This window comes from Triturus cristatus, chromosome 4_1, assembly GCF_964204655.1.
Source record: "Triturus cristatus chromosome 4_1, aTriCri1.1, whole genome shotgun sequence".
NCBI lineage: Eukaryota > Metazoa > Chordata > Amphibia > Caudata > Salamandridae > Triturus > Triturus cristatus.
The window spans coordinates 406,271,473-406,298,307 of record NC_140585.1 but is presented as its reverse complement, the minus strand read 5'-3'; the positions used below and the strand labels follow the sequence as shown (position 1 = coordinate 406,298,307).

Here is a 26,835-nt window from a genome sequence, read left to right as displayed (position 1 = left end):
CGAGGGACTCCCCTGCAGCGACGGTACACAGGGTGTCTGGTGATCGGCTGTGTCGTGCTGACGATCGGCTACGTCGTGACCCTGCCTGTCTCAGCACACCGAGCCTGCAGGAGCCTGCTGCGGTGGACGACGGTGGCGGCCATGACGGCTGGAGGCGATGGGGGCGGACGTGGACACTGCGGCGCCCGGGAGCCCGGTGAGTGACCTGGTGTGGCGGACCCCCCTCTGGCTGTGAGGCTGTGGACGGGCACCTGGTGAGCGCCTGGCTGCTGCCCCTTGGGGGCGAAGCGGACTGTTGTGGTGGCGGAGGCGACCCTGGCGGGCATGCTGTGGCCCTACAAACTGCACCGATCGGCCGGGATCAGAGTGAGTAGCCTGGAGAGCTGACCGCTTGCCTGCTGCTGGACGCGTTGGGGTGGCCGTTGCGGACTCGACGGAGTGCGGCCTGGAGGACCTTGGTTATCGGTTGCCCACAGCTTGCGGCGCACCTCCCCCGCCGGTGGCGCTGCCCTGCACCCTGACACCCCTGGCGTTGGCCCGACTCGTGGCAGTGGGACTGGGCCCCCTTTGATATCGGCGTCTGGAGGTGCCTGGAGCCCCGGTCGGCCTCGTGCACCACTGAGCCCTCTGAATGCCATCGGCGCAGCAACTGGCCATGGGGCGGCTTCGGAAAAAGCAGGCCGAGGCCAGGCTGAGGGCGGAAGGCCCTGACGCGGCGCCGGGACACTCTGCTGGGACTGTGGCGCCGCCTGCATCGACCCAGGAAGCCAAAATGGACGCCATGTTGGCAGCGGTCGACCGACTGGGCAATACGCTGGAACAAACTCGAACCTCCCTGGAGTCCCGGATTGACAAAGTCACGGTTGACTTCACCTTGCTCCACGCCGACCACCGCAAGCTGGCGGACACCGTTGCCGGTCACAGTCAGGTGCTATAGGACGTGCAGCCGATAGTGCGCAATCACTCTGCCACCTTACAGGACCTGATAGACCGCGTTAACACTCTCGAGGACCGTGCGGAGGATGCGGAGGGCCGCTCTCGGTGCCAGAACATACGAGTTGTGGGCCTGGTGGAGGGCGAGGAAGGGCGACGACCAGAGCAGTTTGTTGAAGGTTGGTTGCGGGACATCCTGCCCCCAGGAGTGCTCTCCCCACAGTTCGTGGTGGAGCGGGCGCACAAAGTACCGATGCGGAGACCTGTCCCTGGAGCCCGGCCGCGTCCTTTCCTGTTTCGCCTCCTCAACTACCGGGACCGGGACGTGATCCTCCGGGAAACAAGGAAAATGGGTGCCCTGACGATAGGGGGTGGCACAGTGATGCTGTTCCCGGACTACACTGCGACCGTTCAGAAGCGGAGGAGCAACTACCTGGAGGTGAAACGCCGGCTCCGTGAACTGCACATCCAATACTCGCTGCTGTTCCCCTCGCGCCTCAGGGTGGTCACGAAAGATGAGACACGCTTTTTCGACACCCCGTCTGATGTCTGGGACTGGCTGGAGGAAACGGGCCAACATGGTGGCCCCCGGCCCGCGGACCCGGGGCCCGTGGTGCGTAGGGAGAAAAGGCTGAGACGACGGAGGCAGAGGGACCGGCGTGGTGGGGTGGGGCCGAGTCCCCCGGCGGCCCCGAGTCCGGAGAGGATGCGTGTGGAGCGGCTGGAGGCTCTTGAAGCGGTGGCCACTCTGGGGTCTGTGAGCAGCCAGGGGGAAGTGGCGGCTCGCATACACAGTGACACTGAGACTGACCTGTCCTCCTCCCCGTCCATCATGATTCTGGAAGACCAGGTGTTGCCAGAGGTGACCCCCCCAGACAGCCGACCTTCTGGGGTGAACTCTTGTTTGATTGCACTGTGTCCAATGCAGGTACCCCGAGGTGGTGAGTGGGTTGCTGCGGACTACTCTTGGGGGAGGGGGGCTTTCTGCCTCTGTTGCCCCCTGGATTGTGGTTTTGTGGCTCTGTATGCTTCCATGACTGAGCACGTTGGGGTGCTGCGGGGGTCACGGGGGCTAGAGGGGCAGTGCGGGTCCCCTTACACACGAGCCGGGGTTGAGGGTCCGGGCATGTTCTGGTCACAGGGGAGCGGGGTGGTGGCGATTTCCACACACACTCCTCTGGGGAGCGGTTGAGCGATTGTCAGCCCTATAGGCACACGAGGCTCTGACGGGGGTGACATGGGGCTCTTGCAGGCCAGGACCAACGGTATGGCTCTTTAGCCCCTCACTAACACATCTTTGGCCTGGTAGTTCACAGGCGATTGAGCCTTACATGTTTGGACGAATGCCCGTTCTGGGGTTCGCCCTTGCGGTTATGGAGTTCCTTTTGTTAATTTTATCTTTATTTTTGCCTCTTTGCATTCTGCAGTGTTCTGCAGTTCTCTCACACATCATGTTCTTGCAGCAGGCGGTCTGGTTAACAGTGCTCCTGGTCTCCCCTCATTCCCCTGGCTGGCCCGCTTCGGCCTGTGGGCCTAGTGTTGTCCGCACTCTGCACCGATGGCTGACACCGCAATAGTCACATGGTACATTAGAGGCATGCACACACCGGCACGCCGATACTCTGTTTTTGCCTACCTGCAGAGGCACAGGATAGGGGTGGCCCTTCTCCAAGAGACGCACATGACATGGCCAGAGTTGGACAGGCTGCGCGCTCGGTGGAGGGGGCAGCTTTTTAGGACCACATATTCTGCGCATGCTCGGGGTACGTTGGTTTGGGTACGGGCGGGCACACCCTTCACATGCTCCGAAGTAGTGCTTGACCCTACTGGCCGATACACCTTGGTGCGGGGGAGGCTCAACGGACACTCTGTGCTCCTAGGATCCATCTATGCCCCGAACGTTGAACAGCCGTCGTTACTTGGCCACCTCTCGGTGGCCTTGACCCCGTATGTGGGTCTTCCCTGGATACTGGGTGGGGACTTTAACGCAGTGCTGGACACGAGCCTTGACAGATCCTACCCGCCACTCCGTAGCACACAGGCAGTCTCAAATGCGAGGAACCTTACTGATTGGCTGTCGCGGTGGGCCCTTCATGACGTCTGGCGCACTTTACATCCCACTGACCGGCTCTATTCATATTATTCGGCGGTGCATGACCTTCACGTCCGCCTCGACAGGGTGGTGAGCTCTCCGTCGCTGGACCCTCTGATAATCCAGGCGGACTACCTGGGCCGGATCCACTCTGACCACAATCCTCTTAGGCTGCGTCTCTGCTGGGATCCGGGGAGACCCCCCATTCCCACATGGCGTTTGCAACCCGCCGCTCTTGAGGACGCAGAGTTTCGGGCTTCGCTCGGCACAGCGGTCGAACAGTTCTTTGACCTCAATGAGGGTACGGCGGGGAGCACGTTGACAGAGTGGGACGCGCACAAATCGACCATGCGGGGACACTGCCTGGGGGCGGTGGGGAATATCCGTAAGCAGCTTACGTTACTACTCACCGCTCTGGAAACCCGGCTAATAGCATGCGAACGCCATGGCGAGGGTGGAGGGCGTGACTCGACCAGGCTGGCCCGGCTCCGGGCACGCCATGCTGAGCTGTTGGAGAGGTTGCGTTGCCATAACTAAGCTGCCCATTCGGCACGGGTCCACGCCACGTCGGATAGGGCGGAGCGGTTGCTGACCTGGTTGATCAGGCAGGAATCGGGCTATGCGCCAATAGCCTCCATCCGTGGATCGGACGGGACGCTGGTGCACACGCAGCGGGAGATCCATCAGATACTCACGGCACACTACAAAGACCTGTACACTTCAGTGGGGCGTCGGCAGGCACAGGATCTCGATCTGTTTCTGGGGGCCGCCGGCCTCCCCACAATTCCGGATGCCCACCAGGAAACGTTAGAGGGTCCCCTCACTCTGGAGGAGATATGGGAAGCGGTGGCCTCACTGGCTTCTGGCAAGGCACCTGGGCCGGATGGTCTCCCGGCAGAATACTACAAGGCATATCTGGAATCTCTGGTGCCCAGACTGCACGCGTTATATCTCACAGCCCTTGAGGAGGCTACCCTGCCCGCCTCCATGAGGGAGGCCTACCTGATCTCTTTACCCAAGCCGGGGCGTGATCCTACTAATCTAGGGTCCTATCGCCCCCTTGCCCTCCTCAACACCGATTACAAAATCCTGGCCAAGGTCCTAGCGGAGCGGCTGGCCCCCACTGTGCCTGTACTAGTGCACAGGGACCAGAATGGGTTTGTGCCGAAGCGCAGCACTTCGCTTAATCTCCGCCGGTTCTTCCGTGTTGCCACACACGGCGCACAGCATTGGCCGCGGGCGGGCTGTCTAGTGTTAGACCTTGAAAAAGCCTTCGATTGCCTAGAGTGGGGGTATCTGGTGGCGGCATTATCGCACTATGGGCTAGGCCTCGGGTTCCTACAACTGGCGGCGCTCCTCTACAAGAATCCCGTGGTCCGGGTGAGAACTGGCCCATACATTTCCGAGGCCATCTCGGTTGGCCGAGGTACCAGGCAGGGGTGCCCCCTCTCGCCCCTCCTTTTTGCGCTTGCCATAGAGCCCTTAGCGGCCACCCTGCGGAGGGTGTTGACGGACGGCATTCCAATGGGCGATACCACCCACCAGGTCTCCTTATACGCGGGGGACCTTGAGCGGGTTCTCACGGAATTTGCAACGCTTTCCGGGTTAAGGGTGAACGCGGCCAAATCGTGCCTTTACCCGTTCTGTGCTGATGCTCTGGATCCCCGGTTTCATCTAGGGGGTGTACCTGTCAGGTGGCAGCTGGACACCTTCCGTTACCTGGGCATCCAGGTGTATCGGCGGCCAGCTGACTTGGTGGAGGGTAACTTGGGCAGGGCGGTAAGGGCGATCAGGGCCCAGATGCGCTTCTGGGGCACCCTCCCTCTTGCGGTCACAGGCCGCATTGCATTGGTCAAAATGGTGGCCCTGCCCAGACTCCTCTACTTCTTTGCTAATCTGCCGACCTACATCCCGGCGTCCTTCTTCGCCACCTTGGAGCGCTCCCTCCGGGATTTTGTATGGGGCAACGCACGCCACAGAGTGGCGCTCTCTAAGTTATACCTCCCCACGGGTCAAGAGGGACTCGCGATGCCATGCTTTGCGCACTATTACCTAGCAGCGCAGCTGCAATGGGTGGCCAGGTGGTTGGCCGACAGGGAGAGAGATGACACGGCGTCCACGGAGCCGCCACTCCCCCTGGCGGATAGAATGGCCAGAATGGTCAAGCCGGGCCCCCTTCTTGTGGCAGTGGCCTACAAGTGCTATTGGCGTGCCCTCTACCTGACCCGGTCGCATACCCCATACGCTCCCGCCATGCCAATTGAGGGTTCGCCTAGTGGTCGAGGGATACTACGCTCGACAGAGCTTGCGGAATGGCACGCGGCGGACATCTGCACGCTAGGGGACCTCTACCGCGATGGTGCGCTTATACCGTTCGCTCAACTAGCGGAGGAGACAGGGTTACCAGCCGGTCAGTTCCTCCGTCACCGCTCGCTAATCGCAACGCTGACGAACCGGTGGGGTGCTCTTCAGGAGGAGCCGGCACAACACCTCATGATGCAGTACCTCCATGTCATGGGACGGGGCAGTCACATGATTCGTTGGTTCGCGGCCTCCCTGCGCACGCAGGTGGCGACGGACCTGTCTCCTTTGCGGGGTAAATGGGAAGCGGATCTGGATCGCCCCATGACCGACAAGGAGTGGAGGGATACGCTAAGGGGACCCACGCGGGTTCCCAGGAACTTGCGGTTTCGCCAAATTCAGTATTTTATACTGCACAGAGCATATCTCACTCCCGACTCCATCAACCGCTATTTCCACCGTGCGGACGCTGAATGCCCACGCTGCAAGGCTCTGGATGCTGGACTGGTGCACATGTTATGGAGCTGTCCAGCGCTAGACTCATATTGGCGGACGGTGCATGGAGCGTTAAGTACTTGTGCCGGCCCGCTGGCGCGGCGGGAATGGCCGGCCTGTTTGTTACACTTGTTTCGTAGAACTCCCCCCGCGAAGGTTGCCTGTCGCTTCCTCGACCTGGGTCTGATCGTGGCGAAGCGGTTAATCACTAAGCGCTGGAAGGCGGTTGAGCCCCCCCGTGCGCAGGCGTGGCGGAGTTCCCTGCTGGCGGGGGCGGAGGGTACAGCTCTCTTGCGGGAAGAAACGCTGGGCCTCAGACGCACACCCATAGCGAATCAGTGGGACGTACACTTACGGGCCCTGATGCAGCTGGATGGGGATGCCCTGGGACTCTGTGGGGCACGTACTGTGGAGACACTCCCTGAGGAGGAGGGGAACGGAGGCGAGACTGGGGGACCTACTTTGGGGACTGGTGGGGAGGTCCTCGCTGAGCCGGGCAGATGTGCGGACAGTGACAATTGCCTTTAATGGAACTGTATGTAACGAGAGGTGGGGGCCGGGTGGGGAAGGGTGGACTGGGGGAGGTATCTTGGGGGTCACGTGGTCGAAGACCGAACCTGCTGCTGCTGTTATGCTGGGCTTCTGTTGTTTAGCCTGTTTCCTTTTGTTGTTCTATGAATCTGTTTAAATGTGGGCGGTGGTCTTGACACCTATCATTTTAACTTGCTCCACACATGGGGGTGGCGATTGATCCTGTGGTTCACCGCATTCACGATTGGCGGGGACTCCTCCGAGTAACTGACTCATTGCCTGTGAGATGTTCCATTTATGATTTATGCTATGTCTATATTAACGAAATGCCAATAAACAGATTTCATAATAATGACCCAGTTGTATTACTTTAACCCCCATATGCCATGACAGTTGATTTCCCAGAGTTCGTCCCAGAACTCACACAAGCTGTAATTGATTTCTTTCAGTTCGTCCCGGAACTGAAATAAGAGCCCAGCATCGGGTTCCTACCGTTAACCCTTGGTGCAACCCAGTCAACTTCGTATGGGAACTGACTATATAGGGAGTTTGCTTCTATCCCTTTACCTACCTGGTGCACAACGTTAGTATAACCAATAAATATTCAATCGTGGCATTCCCTTGATTACAGGTTCTGCAATTCTGCTGTTCCTGTGTGATTGTTCCCAATCCTTCACCTGGCATTCCTTCCTACTGCAGGATACTCCCAAGAAATAGACGCCCTGTGCTGTACTGGTAAGTGCAGTGCACACATCAGTTTAGCCCTTCTTATCACCACACTGTATTTCCACCACCCTAATTCCATCTTTCGTTCATTAGTCCCCAGAAACGCTGTCCTGAAGAGACCCCGTATCAAGAGATGGTCGAAACGTCGTCGACATTAACAAAAGAGAGAGCATGAAAAATACATTATCCACTGTGTACAGCTCGTCCTTTTGATATTTACCAATAACCTGTTTCCCCATTTTTTCACAATTTTTCACTTAGTACTCACCAAGATAAGTTATGGTCACTTCACTGGGGCTCACAAATCACCTTTTTGTGCAACTAATGCAAACCTTTCAATTCTGTGGTGTATAAGGAAATACATCTGTGGTAAAGACTGTGACTGCAGAATAACTCCTACTTACTTCGGCTGAAGTAAGCACTATCTTGATTAATTGCTGTGTTGGGCTTTTTTAAGAATTCTCATTATAAAGTGTGTAAAGTATAGATACTCTCAGGTATTTCTACCGTGACCTAATTAGGAAGGTCAGAATCAAATAGTTATGCTTTAGATTAAATCTGAGCAAGTTACTTTAGCGTGCATATACGGTATTGCTTTGATAAATGAGTTCCTTGTGAACATTGTGTTTTTTGCCTGAATGCAAACCCAGGGACGTATGGGTCGCTCTGTGTAAAAACATTATTAAATCAGTGTTCTAGTAGCAGAGTAATGGTTGCACCTTGATCAAAAAGAGTTATAAAACAATTACCCAAGTTAGAGTAATGCCCAAGTCCCAAAGCCCAATGGCCAGAACTTGAAGACTGGCAAGATGTGATTTGGAAGGCGGTTGCTGCTTTGGAGGTGTGAGTATTATTAGGGAGATGAGTTGTGAATTGTGATTATTGTTGATGTGTTTTTTATTTGTGAACTGTGATTAGTGATTACTGTTGAAGGGATTTATTTGTGGATTGTCTTTAATTGTTATTGCTAATGTTTTATTTGGGGAGTTTTGAAGTATATTTTGATTGAACTGATGATGCTTATATGTTATATGTGAAGAGGTTGATGAGGTTATCAGACTCAAAAGTAGTCTAAGATCCCGGAATAGATACTGAATTAAGTGTAGAAGACAAAAGTTGAGGAAAGTGTAGAAGACGTTCTTCATGATTTTGTCTGCAGGATTTGTGGTGTAGAGTATGAGGTACCATCACCTACACAATCGAGACAGGGACATTAATAAATTGATCTGATTGTACTACTATTGATTGATGATAGCTGAACCTGATTGTACAAAGGGTGAAATTGCATTTATTAGCGTGATTTCACGCAGGTCGAGATTTCACTTGTGAATGTGAAATTTATTTTGTGTGGTAAAAGCCAGAAGGTGCAAAAACCTTAATATTACAGTTGTTAAAATTACTATCATTTTCTTTAGCAAAGCAGACAACAATTGCTGTATATTTGTCTAAAGTTGTGAAATTGTGTGTGCAAGAGAAATTGCAAAGGAGGGTAAACTGCTGCAAGGAGTGAGTTCATTCGTCATATTATTTTGCGCTGGGATTGGTTGGTGTATTGTCAAGCTGGGATTGGTTGATGATGCCATAATGTGTTGTGCTGTAATAAGTCAGTTGTTGTGTGAATACCACATTGAGATTGGTTAAAAAAAAGTCTTCAAGAATTTAAACTGTAACAGGATTGGAAAAAAGAAATCTGAGGTTTATGGAATAGGATCAAAACATTAGATTGAATTGAATTGTTGATTTGTTTAAAAATATAGCAGAAATTAAATGGTTTAAAAGCTTTAAGAATTTTTGAGAGGTGATGTGACAAATCCGATATGGGAAAGTGAAGAACCACCACCTGAGTGTACAGCTGCACAAAATATATGATAATAAATTTGGAATTATGTATGTTTGTGGATTCGCCAATGGTGCAAGATTACTGAGAAAGAGGGTCCTTTGAGTTTTCAGAAATGTGGTACTTTTGAATTGAGAATTATTGAAAGGTTAAGGGAAATGTTATGTGAAGCGAAGCCACCACCTACACCCACACAATTTGAAGTCGCAATCATGTGGGAAAAGACAGCAAAAGATAAGGAAAGAGAGAATTACCAGAACAAGACTGTCAGAGCACTGCGTAATTATGCAGATACTCAATGAGATGAAGCACTACAGAGATAGACGAAAGCTATAGTTGATGGAACTAGATTATACCCAGCCATTACTACTGAGAAACCTGAGAAGCAGAAAAAGGATAGGACACAGGACAAGGAAATTAAGGATGACAAAAAGCCTCAAACATATAGTGATTCAGGGGATTACATATTGGACGCATTGTTAACTGAGTGTCCACCACCTATCTGGGCCCCACAACAAATACCGATAATATTATACCAACAACTACTATAGTGGCTACTACTCCGGTTGAACCAAGAGTAATACAGATTGAGAGACCTTTACAGACTTTTCAGATTGCCCCAGCACCTGTTGCCTCGACACCAACAGTGATACCTACAGGTGTTACTGCTTCAATTGTGACTGTTCTGGTACAATTACTACAAACTTTAACTGCCTGGACAAATTGTGACTCCCTAATTAATATTGTCCCAACCCAAGAAGCTCAAAGAGCTGTAGAAGGAGTAACTACATCAGGGTTCATCCCAACATCTCAGAATACACAGATTATTGCATGGAAACAGCCCCAGGCAGTTCAGGCTGAGAGATGGGGTGAGGGGGTTGTCTTTACAACACCAATAGCCCAGGAGGAAACTAATTTGTTTGAAAATATGTTTTTTTTCACCATGGTTTGAGAAAGGAGAAGGGATTAAAAAGACAGAGAGCACAGTACAACAAGTTAACCCATAACCCCGAAAAAGAGAGACGACTTAATGTTTCAAAGCTAAAGGTTGAACTTGGAAAAATGATCAGGTAATGTTTAGATCTTGAGCATTTCAACCAGTAACAGTATCAGGAAAAATAATTAATTTATATGAGTAAATACATTACAATATGTGCAGAAACTACACATGATAGACTGACTGATTTGGCCTGAAGATATGAGATTGATTTTTCAAAGGGTTTACCATTGAAGAAAAGGTTCAGGTTAGAGATGGATGATGAATCAATTGACAATGCGTTCTTCAGGAAATGTAATTACTCATTACAGAATTAGAAAAATGCATTTGTAAAAGGAGTGGTTTTGAGAAATTAGAATACAAGTGGACAAGGAAACATGAGAAGAAAAAGAAACCACCAGAACTAGTTGGGGAAAATAATAAACAGGACGAGGGAAAAGCTTCAGTTTATCCATTGAGAGAAATAGCGGGATTAGTATATGTTTGTGTACCATGGAGAAGAGGTGATCTTGCAGCATTTAAAAACAATTCTTCAAAATTGAGAGACAAGCCTGTACAGTGATACAAAAGTTGACAGATTTGTTAAAATGTCCAAGGTGTTGTGGATTGATTTGAAAATATTCTTTGATATTGCAGTGCCAATTGATTTGTGGGCTTAAGGTAAGGTTGTTGTGCAATGGCCACACGAGAAGCCAACAAGAGATGCTCACACTAATGCACCATCTCCTGTAAAATGAAGCAATGATTACGTTATTGAAAGATAAAGTGCCTCCAAAAGATCTTAATTGGGTAAGGATTAAAAGAATCTCACAAGAACCAAAGGAATCATTGCATGATTATTGTGAGCAATTGCTTCGGGAGTTTGAACAACACGGTGTGTGAGAATATCCTGATGCCAGTGACATGGGATTCTTTGTGTCTCAGTTTGTTACTGAGTTAAGACCAGAGATCAGTGCACATATACAGCAAAGGGTGATTTGTCATTAGATGGGATCCTGGGGTATAAAAGGTACCATAGTGATGAACAAGAAATGATGCAGAAAAAGCTTAAGGAGAAACTTATGTTGTCTTAGACAAAGTATGCTCAGAGAAGATTTCAGAATCAAGCAGGTATGCAAGGTGTTGTTCCACAAGCAGGAGTACAAGGTGCTCAAGGAGGATTTGGTGTTTCACAGAATAGAGGCAGAGGTGTTCCGGTTGATCCATATTGAGGTATGGATGTGGCAATGCTGAAGGAAAATGACCCTTTGCCATCTTTGTGAAAGATTTGAGCACTGGAAGAGGAAGTGTAGACTTAATCCTGATGCAGTAAATGGAAATGTGCAAATGTAGAGAGTAATGCAGATGCAAAATGTGCCAGTTCATCAAATGCAAGTGCCAATGCAGAAACAGGTCCCGATAATGCAAGTTCCATAAGCTCAGATGTGCAGTAAACATAGGTTCATTTTAGGAAAGTCAGCATTTTATTGTTTGTGACTCAAGTCCTGTAAATCTGCTAGGAAGAGATTTATTGTGCAAGTTAAACTGCACAATTTACTGTACATGGATGCTGTTGAATATCAGACTACTGATGAGGATGTAGAGTTAAATATGGCCCAACAAGAGACAGTTGTAGGATTGTTTCCAGTAATGACAATTGAAGAATTACCACCTGATTAATAAAAGTTGCAGAACCAGTCTGAGTCATATTAAAACCATATGCAGTGTATCCAAGAACACCACCATACATTTTGAGCTAGAAATAGTGGCATAAATCACACCAGTAATTGAATATATACTGAGCAAATGATTTTTGAGGGAATTGATTGGAGGTCCATGTAACTCTCCGATCATGGGTTTACAGAAACCCAATAGGAAGTACAGGATAGTGCAGGACCTTAGAAAGAATAACAGCATAGTTGTTCCTTGTTGTCCTGTGGTACCAAAGCCAGCCACCATACTTTTCCAAATTTTGTGCACTGGGTTTACAGTTATTGTTCTTTGACAATTTGTTCCTCAGTGCCATTACATGGGGATAGCCAGTACCTATTCTTATTTGTCATTCAGCAGAGAGTTTTGACATGGTGCAGAGTCCTATGAGGGTATGCAGAGAGTTCATCCATTATGAAATGGATCTTGAAAATTAATCTGGAGTTATTGCAGATACCCTGTAAATTAGTTCTTGTGTAGTACATTGATGACCTACTTGTGGCATCAGAGACACCTGAAGATAGTAAACATGATACTCTTGCACTTCTTACCCATTTGGCTGAAGATGGATAAAAGGTGTCTCCAGGTAAATTGCAGCACTGTCAAAAAGAAGTTCAATATCTGGGACACATAACTGAAAAAATAGCTAAAAAGGTGTCACCAAATAGAGTGGAAACAGTGGATACTAAACTTTTCCCTTGTGGCTAAGCCTTTACTGAGGCTGACACACAAAGATGTGTCTGATCCACTTCCATGGAACAATGATTCCTTGAAAGCCTTTCTAGAGCTGAAAGAAAGTACTTGTTATGTCCTGGCACAAGGAATGCCAGGTTACAGTAAAGATTTTACATTCTTTTGTAGTGAAAGCAAGGGCTGCGCTCTCTCAGTTCCTAATAAAATGCAGGGAGATGTTCAAAAGCCTGTGGCATATTTTTCTTACAACCCTTGACCCTGTTCCAACCGAATTGCCAGCTTCCTTAACCCCTTTGCCGCGGCACGAATTCCGCCGCGGCGCTGGGGGGGTTCGGGGTGCTAGCGGCGCCGCCATGCTCGTGACGGAACCACTCCGTCATGAGCCACGGGCCCATTGTGCTCATGACGGAGTGATTCCGTCACGACTCCGCCCACTTGCATTGTTCACCCGCACAGGCGGGGAATCAGTGCCGCGTGGGCGGAGCGGCCGCCAACGGCCGCAGCATGATGGAACCACTCCGCCATGAGCACTAGGCGCCCGTGGCTCATGACGGAGTGGTTCCGTCATGAGCAGGCAAGGGGTTAAATCAGTAGCTGCGGTTGGTGACAATCTTGAAAAGAGTCAGAGCATAGTGATGGGATATCCAGTACCTGTAATGGTCCTTCCCTTTGTGGAGCTTCTATTGAATAATATTGTGATCAAAAGATGTTTACCTTTAAAGCTATCCAATCTACTGCTAGTAAATGAAAATATTTCTGATGAAGTTGAACATGAATGCCTAGATATCATGGATCTATGCACAAAGCCAAGGCTAGAGATTAACCCATAGACAGCAATTATTCTCCATAGCTTTCGTAAAGGAGGGAAATGACAAAATGCATTTATACCAAACTATTAGACAAAGAATTTCATTCCCATAAATTTCAAAGAATGCAAATCAATAGAACCAAGATGTGAAAGGAATGAACAACTCTTGCCATGGGAAAACTGATGGTGGAAAAGAAAGGCGCCACCTATATGCAATGACTGGATGAAATCACTGAAAATGATGCCATCACATGAACAATTAATATAAAAGATTAATTGGCACAATTCAGATATCTGGGTATACAGGTGGCCCATAAGGAGATGCAGCAACTCTGCTGACTCAATATGGACATGGTCCTAGATGCCCTATGGAAGTCAGTTGCCTTCTGCGATACTTTGCCGCTTTCATTGATGGGCAGACTGGCTAGATCCAAAATGGTATTGTTGCCGTAATGCTTGTATACATTGCAGAATTTGCTCTGTCCCATACACAAGAAGGTTTTGAAGGAGCTGAATTTTGTACTTGTATCATTATTGTGGGCAGGTCGCCGTAATAGGATAGCCTTAAATACATTGACTGGACAGTATGAGGAAGGAGGCCTGGAAGTGCCACGGCTTGATCAGTACTATTATGCTGCACACTTGCAGCATGCGGCTAGATGGCTGGATGAGGGGGACAACTGGGAGGAGCACCTACTGGCAGGGTCGATAACTACGGACCACCTCCCCATGGCACTAATTGAGCGGGTAGGGGTTGCTAGGGATCTTCCCTATGTTATTTGCCAGACGGCGCACATATGGCAACGCTACATATAAGTGGTGCTGAGGTGCTTCCCCTCACACAGGAACTCCCTATTTGGATACTGGCACCAGTCCAGCAAATGATAAACAACATGTACTTTCATGCTTGGAGGGACAGTGGTTGTGCCCTGCTTGACGACCTGTGTCCAAGTGAACTTTTCATTTCCTTCAACCAAGCCTGCGAAGATTTTACGCTAGCGTCGGGACATTTCCTACACCATGCTGGACTGCCGGAGGTGCCTAAAGTGACCTGACCCACATATCCCACCGCACCCCAGCCTGCACGTACGTTGGATGTTTAACTGTCCTTCGGTGCAGGTCCACATTTGAGCACACTACTATATAGAGCACAGCATGTGCTGTGTGGAATGCAGACCTTGAAACCCCAATTAATTACAGAATGCGGTTGTATGTTTGTGATCTCACACACACTGTGTCATGCAACACCTGCTTTAAGCTAGTGCACTACAACTTTCTTCAGAGGACCTACATGACCCCTACATGTCTCCACTGCATCTCTTGCACCCAGACAGACAGTTGTCCATGCTGCAATTTAAATGGCGTGAACTTCATGCACCTGGCATGGAGGTGCCAATCGGTGCAAGACTTCTGGGAACAATTGGTGGTAGACCCCCAGCGGACCGCACACCCGTGAATCAACTGTATCTCACCACACTGTTTGTTGGGCCATGTTAAGCGGCCGAAGGATCATAAGAAGACATACAAATTCCTGTGCCCTCACAGTCAAACAATGGTACAGGGACGTACAAGAGTGAGCACTGAATGAATGAATGAATGAATGAATGAAGACATTTATATAGACACAGCTACTCAACAAGAGTGTCCCGGCACTCAGACAGGCCTCCCCAACAACCCAAATGACACCCCCTGCTGCGGAAAACAATAATTTGCAGTGCTTCTAGAGGATGGCCGATCATTAACAGAATAACCAGGTTTTAAGCAGTTTCCTAAAGGTGGCTAACTCAGTCACAGATCTCCAAGATCTAGGAAGCGAGTTCCAGGCCTGTGCTCCCAGGAACATGAAGGAGATGCCGCCCGCACGAGCACATTTTACTCTGGGAACAGAAGCTAGGTTCAGGGAGGGGGATCTCAGGGCTCTGGGTGGCACGTATTGGGTTACTCTCCTACCGATGTAGCCCGCGCCATTCCAATGAAAGGCCTTGAAGAATAGCACCAGAGCCTTAAACCTGATCCTCTTTTTTACTTGGAGCCAGTGAAGAGCCTTGAGATGTGGAGATATATGGGTCCTTAGCTTAAGCAAAAGAATTGCTCTGGCTGCTGCGTTTTGGGCCACCTGCAACCGCCTAAGCAGGTATTCAGGAAGGCCCTGGGCATTGGCAGAGGAGGTGCACCTGGTGCGGAATCGGCCTGATGAAAAACTCTAGGCTGATCTCAAGGTATGGCGGGATGTGTGTGATACATTTCTAGACCTGCGTGCAGACACAGAGTCTGCTGATGTCAATGACACGGGTGCAAGTGCAGACGAGTCCCCAACTTCCGAAAGGGGGGAGGTTTGACCGCAGCGATGTTAGGGTGATTAAGCTGCAAGTTTGGTGTGTAGCCAGACAGCATGGAGGGATGGAAAAGGACAGCCTGAGAGTTTGTTACTTGTCTGATTGTGCTTTCCATCTAAACCTGCTATGCAAAGCATATAATGGTGCACATACTGCTGCCTGTTGTTTTTATAAAACTGTAAAATAATGGTTATAAAAAAAATATATAAAAAATATATAAAAGATGAATGACCAACTATAGCAATATTTGGGGCACCTTATTTTCTGTTTAGAGAACTTCTCATATTGTTTATTAATGATATGCAAATGCGTGACTTGCACTGTAGAACCCTTCTTGCAAATGGATATTTACTCCTTTTATTTTCTGTTAACCTACTTTCTAATTTCCATACCATATTTCTTGTTACACAACATATTATAGCTATCTATCTGAAGATTGATCCACTCAAGCTCTATGCCTTTGGTTAAAATAAAAAGACAATAAACCGATATAAACAAAATGGATCCCACCAGCTTCAGTACTGAGACTCACACATACACAGTCCTACCACCATTCGTGTCTCAAGCACTCACTGGACATGCACATGAGCTTGACATGCACATGGGACGTCAACACCAGGTTCTGGGCCTCACAGAACAGTGGAACTTTACACAAGAGGGGTCTGGACACTGTGCTATCTCTCTGACCCAACGTTCACACTATAATCATAGGACATGATATGCTGCCACCACTGTTTTACATGAGGCACCAAGGACGGTCCACTGCCTTCTGTGAGGGCACATTGGGTGCACCCTTCAGGTCACCAGACAGATATTCAATTGTCAAAAACAGGCCGAGCCTTCTGTCCAGGGCCAAAAGAAGAGTCTGGATACCAGTTTCACAAGCAGTCAGACACTCGGGCCAGAGAACATGCCTGAAAACTACAGAGGGGATTGTCCCATCCCAACAGTCCATCTTTCAATTCCTACATATAGAAAGGCGGGAATATGCCAGCTCTGCAGACTGCAACTTTTTCAAGTCTCTGCATCTTCTACTAAGCCATTCACATCATGAAGCCTATTGCCCACAAAATGACATCCTTAGTCATAATAGGATACTCCAATCCAGGCTGTCTCTAGTCCTTTCAGAAAATTGCATGTTGATGGCACCCCTTTCTCTGTACAGATGGTAAGCATTAAAGCTCTGTCCCTGCCATCATAAGGAAAATCCACAACAACTTTGAATTCAGGAGGGCAGTAAAGAGCTGGCTGTTCCCACATAGATGATCATGCACAAGTCAGATTAGAGAATAATGGCGTGAATCAAAAAGTCTGACTCAATCTATTTTGCAGTGTTTATTCACACTCCATGGTTGGTACAGAAAAAAAGTAGTTCACTATGATATAAATAAAACATAATTTCAACAATATGTGGACGAAACATTCACTCATCGTGAGGAACAAATCCTCAGAACACAATGTCCAAACAACCAGAAACAAATTGTTAAAGTATGTTTATTAACATGTATACTGTATAATGGCCATTCAAGTGCTTTGAAAGGTGATTGCACAGTTCGTGTGTATACAAAGAAAGAGACAGGTGATTCTTTCTGGTTTATGGCATTTCAGCCATTATGATGAATGGGTGATCATCATCAGGACTGGGGAATGGTGCAGAGCACTGAAGTCTGAAAAATTAATCAGGGAAAAAGTCAGCCATGGTTGGACCGCTAGGTAATGGTTGATGTAGGGCTAGTGATAAGGCACTGACCCTCTCCAACCCTTCATTTGGGTATTCCTTACCCTTGTCCCTCTCTCTTTTTTTTCTTTGCACGGTCTACAATAATTTGTGGGGAAGAACATTTGTGATTCAAACTGACTGTTGGTAGAAATCTGAAAGAGTGCACTCTTAGAATAGCCATGCTATCCTGCAAGCTTTTGCAGCTTAATTTTGGCACTGTGAATATCCTAGAATGGAAAAAATGCACGTTCAGATTTCTGGTTGTGTTTTCCCACCAATTATGATTCCTTAGAAATAGATGATGATGTTGATTTTGAAGGCTGCATTATTGCGGCCTTAGATGTTAAGGAGTTAAGTTCATATTCAGAGAAAGAGTGGCGAAAGGCACTGCAAGATGACGAATTGCTAAAGGACGTGATGTCTTTCATTGAAAGTGGCTAGCATAAAGAACAAAAGTTGATGTGTGTCTTCAGCCATCTGTAAATCTTTCAGATGACTTGACAGTAAACGATGGCCTTGTGATAAGGAATGACAGTCTTGTTTATCCGGAAGGTTTGAAACCAGCTTTGATTGCCAGTTCACAGGAGGGACATGTGAGTGTACAATAACCAAACGCTGTCAGATAAATCTTCTGGTGACCTTTCATGGATAGGGAAATTGAATTAGTGATCAATAAATGTGTGATACATGTCAGTTGTGGAAGACTGAAAGTAGTTTTGTCTCCTCTTCAAGTTTTACAACTCCTGTCCAAGCCATGGGAGAAAGTGGAAATTGACCCAAATGAAACATTCAATGTATTACCGGTTCACTTCCTCTTTGCTCTAGTAGACTACTACAGTACATGGCTGGAGGTCAGAGTCATCGGTGGAGTGACTGCCATGGTGGGTGTAGATTTTATTAAAGATGTCTGCTGTGCAAAGGTCTTCCAGGGAGCTTAGTTTTGGAAAATGGAGGCATTTGTATGGCAGTATCTGGACTTCCTTTAGTTGAGTAGGGTGAATCATCTCAGGAGCTCATTATATTATCCCCAGAGGATTAGCCAAATAGATCGCATGAGTAGGGTGCTGGTGGGGTGCATACAGTGAGTTTGGGGCAACAACTGTGTAGTTGCAAATGCAGTGAGATCAATGCCCCAGTTTTATCATACGAAACTGCATCTTGGTGTAGTAATACCACAAGGTAAGAATAATATTGTGTGCGTTATTACTGTGCCTTGAACTAGGCATCTCATGATTGGTCACATTGTGGTGTATGAAGACATAGACAGGCATTAGCAAAAAAGACAGTCAACAACCTGAAGGCATCAGTCAAGATCAAACCTGAATACTTACAGAGCTCCAAAGGCATAGTCATTACTTATATAGTCTTCCAGCATACTTGTGTCCACAACAGGATTCTCCAAAGCTCCATGCACGTCATGTCCTGCAAGTGTAAATAGCAAGAGTGGGCAATTAGGCATTGCTGGCATCCTTCTAATCAAAGGTAAATGCCGCAAAAGAATATGGAATCAAAGACTTATATTAACATGCTGAACTTATTGCAGCCACCAGAAGTGGTAATAAGCATGTGTGGCCAGGTATATTAAACATGGTGCCTTGTTACCTCTTGTTTTGAATATGGGGCAGAGTGTTTCAACAAAAGCACCATGCATATTATGGCACTTGCAAAATTATACTATATGTATTGTTTGGCATTGTTTCTCCTCAGCAGAAGTGATAATCAGTGGCTGTGTTACCTGAAAGTGAAATATCTGAGTGGAATCAGATATCAGAATTGGCCAGTTGGTCTTCGGACACTGGAATAGAGAATGGAACGTGCTTATGTATAGCACAGCAGTGTCCAAAAAAGGTACACGAGGACTACATTCAAACCAAATTATCAGGAGTAACCGCCTGGGTTTTCCAGCTCACCGTTCTTCCCTCCAACAGAAGCCTCACCCACCCCAGGACCTACTTAATACAGGCCACAGTGCAACTGCATATTAGTAGGCAACTGGGCACCCAGCTTGCCACTTGACAGTGGCCTCCAGTTCCTGCTTGTTCCAGCCTGATACAGCTGCCGCCTTTTGACCAATGTGACACTGCCGCTGCCCTGGTTTTCCCACCCTGGTTTTCCTGTTCACTGTTACTTTTCTCAACAAAAGCCCTGCCCACTTCAGGACCGACTTAATGCAAGCCACAATATGACTGCATTAGTAGGCACCTTGGCATGCAGCTTGCCACTTCACAGTGGCCTCCAGTTCCCGCTTGTTCAGGCCTGATCCAGTTGCCACCTTTTGACCAAGTGACACGGTCTGCTCACCATTCTTCCCAACAACAGAAGTCCCCCCCCCAACCCCAGGAAATACTTAATGCAGGCTGCAGCGTTAACGCACAGTGGACGAGCGCAGCGGCTGTGCCGCTGGTGCACCAAATGTAAGCCTGTCTGCGGCAAACACCACGAAGCATGCCCTCCCCTGACTGTCCAACGCACCTCCACAGCCCCAACCGCCACATGACCCAACAAATGTGACCACTATTCCTCCGCCATCCCCTGCAACCTCAACAACACACACTAGCAAACACACCTCTGTCGCACCTCCCCCAGCACCACAGTAGGACCTTTCTCCTCCACCCATTGTGATTTCACCGCAACACCTCAAACACCTACAACACACCTCCAAACAACCGAACCACGCCACCACCTCACACCAACTATCCTCCATGCTCCTCAATACCCGATCCCTCAGGAAACACTCCACTGAAATTTCGGACCACCTCAACAGAAACACACTCGACCTTCTCATCCTGACAGAAACATGGCTCAACCCAGCCTCCAACCCGTGAATCAGGACTGAACCCACAAACCAGGAGGAGGACTCGTGATCATCTACAAAAACATGATTGACAAAACCACATCCACGGACTAGGACATCAACCTCATGGATCCTGCTCAACACCCGCTCCGTCCACAGACACGCCGTCGAGCTCTGGAACCTGCTCGACACCACAACCCCAGACGTCGCCTTCCTCACGGAAACCTGGATGAACGCCTCCTCAGCGCCCGACATCGCCATCGCCATCCCGGACGGCTACAAGATCATCCGGAGGGACCGCGTCAACCAGATAGGAGGAGGCATCGCCATCATCCACAGGAACACCATCCGCATCACGACCAACACCGACGACTCCCTCACACCCGCCGAGCACCTGCACTTCCAGGTCCACATCAACCCCAAGACCACCCTCAGAGGCACCCTCATCTACAGACCCCCGGGACCATGCACACAATTCAGCGAAGACATCGCCGACTTCATCAGCCCGCACGCCCTCCCCTCCGCTGACTACATCCTCCTTGGGGACCTCAACTTCCACCTGGAGAACAACAACGACCGCAACACCACCACCCTGCTGGACAACCTCGCAAACCTCGGACTCAAGCAACTGGTGACCTCCCCCACCCACTACGCCGGACACACACTCGACCCCATCTTTTCATCCAGCAAGGACATCACCTTCAGCCACGCCACCGGACTCCACTGGACGGACCACAGCTGCGTCCACTTCAGCTTCAGAAGGACCACGATCCACCACCACCAGCAACAGGTTGCACGCCGAAGCTGGAACAAGATCACAGCCGACCAGCTCGCAACCTCCCTGAGCAAGAACCCACCCACCAGCGCAACAAACCCCAGCCAAGCGGCCACCAACCTCACGAAGTGGATCAGCGACTGCGCAGACGACCTCGCCCCCCTGAGGGCCCCGCCTAGCAGACCCAGCAGCAAGAAAGCCCCATGGTTCACCAATGAACTCAAGAGCTCCAAGAAGAACTGCCGAGCCCTCGAGAGAGACTGGCGCAGAGACCCAACACCTGTCAACATGACGGCCCTCAAGCTCGCCACCCGAAAACACCAGAGACGTTTTAATGCAGGGGCAAAGTGGGCTCTGGCCCAGGGCCCCAGCCTTTCAAGGGGCCCCCTGACAGAGTCAGCTCCCTTCTCCAGAGTTTTGCCCTAATGACCTTGAATATTTCTTAAACAGATTATTTTAAATACTGTTTTCCTTTAATTTATTTTTTATGTACCTGATGTGTGAGTCTATTACAGCCATTTTGCAGAGAAATGTTGTGTTTGTTTCATGAAATATACATAAAAAAAGTTTATTTTAGATCAAAACAAGGCCTAACATGTAGGAAATGGGAGGGCGTCACAGAGATTATTTGCAGTAATAATGGTGAGCTGCTGCTGTGTTACAATATTGAAAACACACATAACTATCCCTGAATATTAGATTTAAACTCATTTAGGGCCTTATTTATGAGAAGTGATGCATCGCTGTGTGAAAACAGGGATGCGTCACTTCTTAGTGCGCCCTCGTTGCGACATGATGCATGAGTCATATTTACTGTATGATGCATCATGTCGCAAGGAGTTACAGATACGTCCGTATTTCTGACATATCTGTAGGCGCAAAAGTGATGCATTGCTGGGGTGTGTCTGAAAATAGACGCAAGTCCAGCAATGTGTCCTTTCACATGGGGCAAGCCTCATGCGAAAGGGCCTGCATCAGTCTTACGCCTGCTGTGAGGCAGGTGTAAGATATTGACGCAATGGAGTCCTAGAAGTGGTGCACTGAGTTCTCAAAGATTTCAATGCACAATTTCTATGAGGCTTTTTGCGGGGGGAAAACCCACCCTGCATACATTGTACCTGGCGCAGGTATAATGTGGTGCAGGCAGATCTTTTGGCCACCAAGAGCTCAAGTCAGGCGTTTCTGGATTATTTTATGTTATGTTAGTGGGTTTATAAAGCGTGACAGCTTCCCCAGCAAAGAGGCGTCCCGGCACTGACAGTAATGAGGTGACCAAGATCAGGGAGGGCCCAAGGAGGCCTACGAAGTGGGAAAGAGAAAGGTTTTGATGGCTTTCCTACATTCGAGGTAATTATGGAGCCCCCACATGTGGGCCGGCAGCGTGTTCCAAAGGATGGCCGCTCTGTTCCGAAAAGAACTACCTCCGGCACGAACCCTCCTAACCAGGGGGGCCACCACCAGGTGTTGTCCCATGGAGCGGAGCTGGCAGGAGGGAACATAAGGTAGAAGCAAGTCAGTCAATATATTAGGAGAGGCAAATTTCAGAACTTTAAAGGCTATACAGAGAGCCTTGAACTCAATCCGCCTAGCCACAGGCAGCCAGTGGGGACGGCGAATAGCGTTTGTCACTGAGCAGGCTCTGTGCGCACCGAGGAGAGATCTTGCGGCCGCATTCTGATCTCTCTGTAGCCTATGTATTTCTGTCTTGTTTGCTCCCAGATACAGTGAGCTAGCGTAATCAAGTCTTTACATAATCAAGGCCTGGTTTTATAATTTGCCTGGTGGGAGCATCAAAGAAGCCCAAAATGGGTATGAGTCCTCGCAACAACCCAAAGCAGGTTCCCGCCACCTTTTTCATTTGAGTCTGGAAGTTAAGGGAAGCATCCATCCAAACCCCTAAGTTCTTCACTGCCTGCTTGGGGGAAGGGCAGTGCCTAGGCTCTTGGGCCAACAGAGCTCATTCCATACACCATGGTCATTTCCTATCAACAACACCTCCGACTTGTTGGCATTAAGTTGGAGACAGTTGGCGGTCATCCACTCGGCGACTACCCCAAGATCGCCTTGAAATTTAAAAGCATCCTGCGTAGAGTCGCTCGAGAGAGCCACCACCAACTATGTGTCGTCGGCATAGGAGACCATGGTCAGCCCTCTGCTCTTGTCTACTGTGGCCAGAGGCTGTACATATAGATTGAAAAGCAGAGGGCTCAGGGAAAAGCCCTGTGGCACCCCTTGCTTGATGGGAAAGATGCCAGAGGTATACGGGGGAGCTATCACCTGAAACATCCTATCAGCAAGGAATGAGGCCAGCCACTTCAGGGCTGAACCAACAATTCCAGCCTTCTCCAGGCATCACAACAGAATGGCGTGGAACACTGAATCAAACACGGCACTGAGATCCAGAAGGATCAGTGCCGATGTCTGCCCAGCATCCAAAGCTGTCCAAAGATGTTCTGTCACTGCCAAGAGCGCCGACTCTGTGCTGTGGCCAGGACGAAAGCCATTTTGGGAAGGGTCAAGCCTGTTGTTGGAATTCAGGTGGTCCGTGAGGAGGGAGTTAATATAATATTACCAAAGAACACAACTTCAGTTTTGTCAGGATTGCACTTCAGCTGATTGATCTTAAGTCAGTTAAAAACCTTTGTGAGGCAAGACCTAATCATTGCCCTATCAATGTCAGTTCCTTTTTCACATGTAAAAATCAGCATAGGAAACAATTTTGGCACCCTCTTCCTCTACCAGAAATGCAAGGGGGATAAATATATATTAAAAAGGGTAGGACTGAGAATGGAGCCCTGAGAGACACCTTCATTCATGGCCGGAACCGGGGCTGGGAAAGGGGGGAGCCAGATGTCCTGAGATCGGTTTGCCAAAAAGGATGACATCCATGTTAAGGCGGTCCTCCCCAGGCCGATGTTAGCAAGTCTCTCCAGGAGCTTCTCATGTGGGACCGTATCGAAGGCTGCCGACAGATCGAGTAGTATCAGAACAGCCTTGCCTCCCTGGTCCAGCTTACCTTTGACAAATTCAGTCACTTCCATCAGAGCGGTCTCCGTATTGTAGTTTGCCCTAAAACCGGATTGGGACTCAGGTAGCAGCTTCCCATCTTCAATGTGTTTTTGGAGGGCATTGTTTACATGCTTCTCTAATACTTTGGAGAGGTCCAGAAGAAGGGAGATTGGCCTGTAGTTGGCAGGGTCCGTCGGTTTGGCTGCAGCTTTTTTTATCAGTGGGAGAATCTTAGCATTCTTCCATAAATTTTCACGTTGCCTGAGGAGAGGGAAGCAGTAAAGAGCTGGTTTACCATGGGGTTTATGGTGGGAGCTAATAGTTTCAGGATATTCACTGGACATAGGTCGGTAGGAGAGTTGGAGTTAATGCTTTGGAGAAGGGTCAGTGACTCTTCAAGCTGAAACTCAGGGAAAGCTAGTAAAATGGAGGATCCAAGAGGTAGAAGGTCAGTTCTTCCTCTGAGATGTTAGTGAAGGCTTGTTGGGATCATGGAGATCTTTTTGCGGAAGAATTGAGCTATTTGCTTAGACCATACTTCCATGCATGGCCCTTCCTTTGTGCCGACTTTTGGTGCGGTAAAGGATTTAACTATGCTAAAGATTTCCTTACTCTTATTTTGGGCATTTTCTATCTTGATTTTAAAGAAGTTTCTCTTGGCTGCCTCTACAAGAATGTAATGAGCTTTTAAGGTGTCTTTATACACCTTCCTGGCAGGTAGATAGGATTTACGCCATTTCTGTTCCATTTTTCTACAATTTCTTTTGCTATCTCTGAGGGAATCGTTAAACCATGGAGCTGGTGGGACCAACCACTTTGAGGAGCGGGAAAATACCGGTACCGCTGCACCAATGTTGGTTCAGAGCCATGAATCTATTGAGAGGGCGTCCGAGTCGGGCGGCTAGACAGCTCTGGTGAGGAACGACCGACGGAGTCTGCTAACATCGGGATGGATATTTTATGGAACGTCCTGTGATTAGGGACCCTCTGCCCTGCGTTAGCCCGAGGGGCTGTGGCAGAGTTGGGAATGACGAATTTTAATAAGAGGTGGTCAGACCAGGTAATGGGAAGAGGTAGGCTTACTGATATGTCAAAGTTGTGAAAGATTTGGTCTAGGGTATGGCCCTTTCTCATGGGTGGGCGAAGAAATAGATGGAAACATGTTGCAGGCCTGCAGCATCTCCAATAAGGAAATTGTTTGAGGGTCATTTCATTTCATTAAACTTTATTCAGTGTGTAGAAACAACCATAAAGGTATACAGAAAATACAGTACATCGCGAGTAGTTCATAACATAAAAAATCATAAAATGTAATTAAAAAGATAGTACAATTACATCAAATCATCAAGAATTCAGCGCTCCATGGGAATAATTATGCTTTTACGTATATTAAGTGCATTTATAATAAAAAGCGCCATGTTAAAACAGACCCTAGCATCGCTGAGCTCGGACAAACATTTTGCTGCAGCAAGATGTGATCCGCCACCAAATGCGAGCAAAAGTGGTTTAAGGTAGTAAATTCTGAAACCAGTATAAACTTAGCAAAGCAACATAAAGTGCACTGTGCTCTGTTTACTTTGTCCATCGCATGGGCACGGAAACGTGTTTGAGGGACAGGATTTTTATGGGAAAAGCAACCAAATGATAGACAATACCCAATCTTAGTCTAACTAGGACAAAGCGATGTATGGGATTGTGTATATAGGTCAGCTAATCCTGGCAGCCCTGTACTTGGTTAAGCGTTAGATAAAACATAACTGATGGTTTCTTATTCTCACTAACTAGCCGGGTTTCCCTTCTAATATTCATATATAAGTTTCTCTGATGGACAATTTACTAAGTGATAAAACTTGAAGGGGGTTATTCTGGATTGACATATTAAGCATTTTGCTATACACAGAATTGATATAGCTTAGCCAAGGGATCATAATGGCGTTGTCCAATTTAAGACTGTCTTGGATAATTGCTTTGGTAAAGCTGGTTTTGTCTTTGGACCATAGAGAATGCCAAAGCAATAGGGGGCGTGATGCAACTACATCTGTGAGGTACTGTAGTCCGACTTCTCTGTGAATAATCTCAGATGAAGCAGAGGTAGGCAGACAAAGTAAGCGTTTTAGGAAACCATTTTCCTTAGTCTGCAAAACTTTACTATTAAAATAACCTCATACACCAGCCCCATATGTTGCAATGGATAAAACCCTTGCCTTATAAATTTCAGTCATCTCCTTAACTGGTCTGGAGCCCAAATTGGCAGAAAATCTAAAAATGCCATGTGTACTTCTGTCCATTTTACTCTTAACATTAATGAGTTCACGAGTCCAGGAGTCATTACCAGAGAAGGTAATGCCCAAGTAACAAAATTAATCAACAGAAGCCACTGGTAATTTATCCAAAAGGAATGATCTACATTTTTTAACCTTGGACCGACATGCCATTGTGTAAGTTTTACTTTTGTTAATGACCAGTTTCCGTGCACCAATAAAATCCCCAAAAGCATCCCTTAGACGTTGCAACCCCAGAGGGGTCCTGGCCGGCAGGACCGCATCATCTGCGTACTGTAGTATCGGAATGGGGCACCCATCCACTTGTGGGACATCAGCATGGACAGTTTGCAAAGTCTGATCCACCCCATTAATAAATAAAGAAAATGAAATAGGGGCTAAAACACAACCTTGTCAAATGCCACGTTTAACTGCAAAATTATTAGTGCATTCTCCCAGAGAACCGTTGCACTATAGGGGACCCCCTGTAAAGGCTAGGGAGAAGAGGAGAAAGAACCAGAGACCACTAAATATGCTCCCTCATAGCCTATCTATTCCTTACATCAAGGACTTGCTCTCTCTTGAGCTATCTCATGCATATAATCACAACAGTGACACTTGACATTTAAATTTTCATTACTTTTATTATTTCATTGCTTTATATATTTTATATATTTTATAACATTTCACTTTTCTTTTTCTTTTTATGTATATCTTTCTTTCATTCAAATAGAAAAAACTGATTATGAAAATTCGTACAAAAAACAAAATCATCACAATAATTACATAAAATTACATAAAATTTCACATGCACAAATCCATTTAATAGAAAAACAAC

The 26,835-nt window shown here is 48.0% G+C and overlaps 1 protein-coding gene across 2 annotated transcripts in view; it reads right to left on the bottom strand.

The window, feature by feature from the left end:
- Positions 1 to 26,835, bottom strand: part of MYRFL (myelin regulatory factor like) — an 872,690-nt gene that overhangs the window by 737,407 nt on the left and 108,448 nt on the right. For both annotated transcript variants that reach the window (XM_085652512.1, XM_085652513.1), the window contains exon 2: positions 18,490 to 18,580. In XM_085652512.1, the coding sequence (XP_085508638.1) occupies positions 18,490 to 18,580 (91 nt within the window). The remainder of the gene's footprint in view (positions 1 to 18,489; positions 18,581 to 26,835) is intronic.